This window comes from Megalobrama amblycephala, linkage group LG9 (genome assembly GCF_018812025.1).
Source record: "Megalobrama amblycephala isolate DHTTF-2021 linkage group LG9, ASM1881202v1, whole genome shotgun sequence".
Lineage (NCBI taxonomy): Eukaryota > Metazoa > Chordata > Actinopteri > Cypriniformes > Xenocyprididae > Megalobrama > Megalobrama amblycephala.
The window spans coordinates 34,527,363-34,533,362 of record NC_063052.1 but is presented as its reverse complement, the minus strand read 5'-3'; the positions used below and the strand labels follow the sequence as shown (position 1 = coordinate 34,533,362).

At 32.9% G+C, this 6,000-nt stretch overlaps 1 protein-coding gene across 4 annotated transcripts in view; it reads right to left on the bottom strand.

The window, feature by feature from the left end:
• Positions 1–2,335: 2,335 nt before the first annotated feature.
• The window catches only part of jupb (junction plakoglobin b), a 122,645-nt gene continuing 118,980 nt past the window's right edge, over positions 2,336–6,000 (bottom strand). For all 4 annotated transcript variants that reach the window (XM_048203023.1, XM_048203026.1, XM_048203022.1 and 1 more), the window contains 2 exons: positions 4,490–4,641; positions 2,336–4,369 (listed from right to left, as the gene is read on the bottom strand). In XM_048203023.1, coding sequence (XP_048058980.1) covers positions 4,505–4,641 — 137 coding nt within the window. In that variant the 3' untranslated portion in view covers positions 2,336–4,369; positions 4,490–4,504. The remainder of the gene's footprint in view (positions 4,370–4,489; positions 4,642–6,000) is intronic.

Here is a 6,000-nt window from a genome sequence, read left to right as displayed (position 1 = left end):
ACACTACAGAACACACAGACACCAGAATGAGACAGCGGATTCATGAACCGTGACACAATCAGCCTGACATAATGATCTCCAGCCTTGTGCTCGTCAACATTCTCACCTGAGTTAACAAGATGATTACTGAAATGATCTCAGCAGGTCCTTTAATGACAGCAATGAAATGCAGTGGAAAGGTTTTTTTGGGATTAAGTTAATTTTCATGGCAAAGAAGGACTATGCAATTCATCTGATCACTCTTCATAACATTCTGGAGTATATGCAAATTGCTATTATAAAAACTTAAGCAGCAACTTTTCCAATTTCCAATATTTATGTAATTCTCAAAACTTTTGGCCACGACTGTATATAAACCACGCAGAATTAAAGAGACAGCTCGCACAATAAGTCCAAGTAAGTCATTTACAAATGTGTCCGCTGCAGCTCGATATACACAACAATTGAAGATATTAGAAGACATGTTTGTCGTAAGAGTTTTATAGTAGAAATATAGCTTAATTGCAAGGCAAGTTTATTTATATACCAAATTTCAAACACAATGGTAATTAAGTGCTTTCTTAATTGATGTTCTCTTTTATTCTGGACTGCAAGGGCAGTGACTGTAGCATCGAGCATATTGTGCAGTATTAAACACGTATTAATACCGATTTCATCAGGCTCCAAAAATTCTTCAAAAAGAACACAAAGAATGGCCTTCTCAGCTGCCATAGTTGCAATTCTTGCATCATCAGAACAGGGTGTTCAACCAGAGATTGTATATTATAAGGAGATGAGAGGGTCTGTATCTCTTACCATAAGAGAAAGCGTAACGGCTAACTTAATCACGTGCGGCACCTCTCAGCCTATCGTGTAATGGCCTCTGGTCTTCTTTCATGTGTACCCCCAGTACCACCACAGCCGGAGTGTTAACATTAGCTGTTACGCTTTTTTGGCTAAAGGCTGCAGGCTTACCTTCCAGGGGCTTTGGTTCAACACACCACCGTTTCCTTTAAAAAAAATGTTTTGCAATGTTTTGTCGGGGCTGAATGCAGCCCTAATGTACGCTCAATGGCACTGTGAGAGTCGCCCTCCAGATGAATTCCCACGTCTCACCAGAAGATGGCACCCACAGCTGAGTCATTCATTCATTCATTTTACAAACCACTCATCTGCAGCATACAGTGTAATATAATACAGGTATAAATTCATTTTTAATTGATTATTAATTGATAAACAGTTTTTATCTAAGGATTATACATCATTTCCATGACAGAATTCAAGATAAATCCTTTCATCTTACTACTAAAACTGCCAGTTTTCTAAGTTTCAAATGATTATTAAACAGCAAGCACAAACTATGCAAAAGCGGCAGCTCCTTCCGGTGCACTCAGTGTCCGAATTCACTCGCTCGTTTTCAGTCACTCCTTCAAGTGAACTAATGGCAGGAATAGAATACCCCAGGGATGACGTGTTTTTGTAGGCCAACCCGGAAGTTAGCGGCGCACGGGTTCCCTCGATTGAAAGCCTATGCATTTTTCCCATGGATTTTTGGAAAATCGCAGAAAATAAGCTCTGTGTTTAACAAAGGGTTATGACACTTACACGTTTTGTCTATCAAGATAATCTTTACAAGTTAACACAACATTTATAGGCTATAAACGGACTACAGCACACCATGGTCGCGGATCAACGTCGTCACCACCAAGCTTCCTCAAACTTTATTTAGAAAACAACTTTATTTATAAACATGCTCACTGATTATGATCTGTGCTGTTATGAATACTTATCCACTTTTTCATGAGAAATACTGTCCAAATGTCCTGTTTTTAATGATGACATCTAAAGTCCCCGCCAAAGGAAGTAGTCCCTTTTAGCAACTTGTTAGCAACAGCCGATTTTAAGACACAGTAAAAGTTTAAAAAATCACAAGTGGGTTATAACTGGTGTGTTTTATGTCATAGATCAAAACGTGAAAGTATTTAGAACTTTGTTAACCACAGACCTTATTTCAGGCGATTTAGCAAAAACCCATTCAAAAAACCCATAGACTTTACGGCGTTGGAACCGGAAGTCCTAAAATGCTAACTCGCTTCCGGGTTTTGCCTACAAAAATGCGTCATCCCTGAGGCACTCTATAGTGAATGAGGATATAGAGGGCGATTTTGAGTTTCCATTCTGATGAAGTAAAATTTCCAAACTTTTTTTTTTCGGTCTAAAATGACCAAACAACACCAGAGGGTTAACACGTGATCACTCAAGGAGTCGTCATTCAAATTATTATGACACAAGAGCATTTTTAATATACATATAGTTGCTTCACCTTGATTAAAAGTCAATTAGCTGAGACAGTTAATATAATTCAGTTTATTTATTTGAAAACAAACAAACAAAAAATACTGTCAAACTAAAAATGTTCAGTAAAAATGCATATGCACTGTGACTTCCTGTTGACAATTCCGTGCATTTTTTTTTCTCTTGCAGATGGGGATGTTGAAATGATGATGACAGCATCATCAGGAGTGCAGTTACCATTGAATATGCAGAAGAATGCTGTTAGAAGAAGTTAAAGAAAAGAAAAGAGCATAACAGGGGCAACTGTACCAGAATAGTCTTTATCAATATTACTACTTTTGGCACAGACATGTTCCTTATACCAACAGATGGCAGGCAGATTTGTAGTTATGAAACAAATTCTCCACCACAGTTACAGTAAATGAATGATGCTTGACAATAACTGCAATTTCATCAATCAGCAATCACACTTCACACAGATTGTAATGCCTTTCAAATAAATGTACGTACAAGATCCCTTGCATATGGCAATCATAATAAGTCTTATAACTACATACTTCATGTCATTGAAAACAAGATGTGCACTATGTACAATGATGTAAAACAATATAGTTTCTGTATAAAAAATATTTAAAGTCTAAGGGATGTTATATAAAGAGAGCGAATATTCTGGAGTAAACAAGTCAGGATAATGTCATAATCTAATATAAATCCTAACAAGGTCATCAAGACCAACTGACCAATCAGAATAAAGTGTAGCTGTGTAATAATAATGGGGCGATTTTGAATTAAAAGTCTGGGACGCACAACTATATAGGGCCTTGATATTGCAAGGTGGGATTAACTATGGAAACTATGAACTATAATGTACTTTGCTAATCATTCCTTTGTAAAACGGTACATTGTGTTCAGTCTTAATGAACAGCATAATACCATAATTTCAGAGCATAATCAAGATTGATTGTTGTACAAAAAAAAATTAAAATCTCATTCAGAATAATGAAATCATGCCCCTTTAAAATGTACCCTGTTACAGTAATAGCAGTGAAAGAAAAACAAAACATCACTTAATAGTCCATTGCTCTAAAATATACTACAAAAGTGGGCATATATCGCAACATTATACTTATTGAATTACTTCTAAATGTATGAATCCTACTATTATTTTGGATTTACAATGTTTTTGTAGCAGTGTCTTTAAAAAAAAAGCTAATAAACAGAAAAAAACATGTGAAGCCAAATATATTTGGACACTCTTCTGTGCTTATTGAGCATTTAATTTCAAAACCATTGGCTTTAATATGGATTTTTTTTTTTTTTACTGGTTTATTAGTAATTGGTGTCCAAATACCTTAGGCCATGTAGTAGTGTATGTATACAGGGTAATATTATAGCTGTGAATAATGATGAACCCTCCATCATCCATCAATGCCTCCTAAAATGTCATATGATCTTTACATGAAATCATACGCCTCAAACGTTTTCTTACAACTGAATATCAGTTTGTCTCTAAAACAAAATGCAAAAGTTTGTATGAAGACTTAGCAAGAAAAAGAAGAAAACCTGCCCTTGACTTGTTAGACATATCAATGTCTTCACATGTCAACAAATGTCTTCTTATAATAGTGAGATTATGAAAATACAAACAAGTTTGTGTTTTTAGATGTATGTTTTGTTGCTTTTGTGTTATTTTCTACTCAGTAGCAATGTCTCAGCGCCACAAATACACAGAACGCAAAGGAAAACGAACCCTCGTGTGGCTGAGCCGCTAGCTAGCTATGCTACATTTCTAGGACGGAGTTGTCTGGACGTCTTTGGACAAACAATATAAAGTACAAAATGTACATGTTATGATCACATGCTCGCGTCACCACACTTTTAGGCTGTCACTCTGTTAGTAGCACAAGATAACGAGATGAGTTAGGCAGTGCTTAGAGTTCACGTCACAAACAGACCGGTGGTGAACTAAAGCAAGTCGTGTGTTTTGTTCTTCTTTCGTTCGAGCACTGCACAGTTCAGGCCCTGCTCCACGTCTTTTGCAGGGAACAAACCGTTTTGTAGTCTCCACCTTCATCCACTTCATTTGACCTGAAGACTGAGAGAAAGATTTATTTTATTCAGGATTCACATGATCAGAAAAATAAACAACGGCTCACCATCTTAAGACAGAGATAATGTCGAGTTAATCCACAACTAGAGACATGTGCAAGCTAACCTGCTGGCAGTGTTGTTAAAGAGGATTTGGGTACACCTGTCGAGGGTCATAGGTCATTTCTGGCATGTATTGCTCATGTAGCTCGGCGTCCAGTGGGAGGCCATCCATGGCTATATCAGTGTAACCATATGGAGGGTAAACCGCATCCAGATCTTAGCAAGAAAGAGAGAGAGAAAAAAACTCAAGTTACAGTCATTATGTGCAAACAAAATATTTCAGTATTTTTTAATTTTAATATAAGTATTTTTTAATTTGTTTAAAGTAATAAAAATATATAAATTATACAAAAGTTAGTCATTACATGCGAAATTGTTTTTGTCTTTGTTGTTTTTAATAATTTTATATTTTTAATAATTTATAATATATACGATATATATGATATATATATATATATATATATATATATATATATATATATATATATATATATATATAGAATTTATACTAAATTTTATATATGTCATTATGTGCAAACACAACATATTTCAATAGTTTTAATAGATGTATTAATAGTAAAATGGCAATTATCTCATAATACATTTAATTAGTAGGGTTGTCAATGTAAGATGTTAATTAAATTATATATATATATATATATATATATATATATATATATATATATATATATATATATAATAAATAAATAAATAAAATGACATTTAATCTTGCTATGTAATATTTAAGTATTAAATAATATAATTTATGAATTCTATAACAATTTATATGTATATTTATATATACATATATGTATGATATTTTTGGTAAAAAAATGTAAATAGAAATCATAAAGCATTATTTAAAAAAAATTATATTTTTGTAAAAACAAATTAATAAAAATCATAAAATATTATTTAAAAATATGAATAAAACATTTAAAAATAAAAGATATTTAAAAGTTTTTTTTATTTTTACGATTTTCTTTACATTTTTTAAATAAAAAATATAAATTATATATATAAAACAATATAAAATGATATAATACATGAATTATATAAAGTATTATATAATTCATGTATATCATCATTTTAATACTTAAATATTACATTGCATGATTAAATGTGTTGATTTTATATAATTCAATTAACATGTAACATTGACAGCCCTCCTAATTAAATATATTATTGGAGAACTGAATATTGTCATCATTATTATTATTATTATTATTATTATTATTATTAATAATACATTTATATTATATTATAAAAGCAATAAGCTGCTCAAGGTCATGTATGCTGACTGATGACATGTACAGAAGTAAAGCAGAGAGCAATATGAAACAATATGAAAACATGCAAAATACTTCCAGCAATTTCACATAATGGAAGACTCTTGACATGGATAGAGCGCTGGTTAATGAAATGTAAGCGACCGAGGAGGATTTCAGATGAACAACTTAAATGAATCCAATTGCCACACTTGTTAAATACACACACACACACCAGAAAGACATGAAGAGTCAGGTGCAAAAACATCCTCAGGCTGTCAACTTCATTTGTCTTAGTTGTGATAGT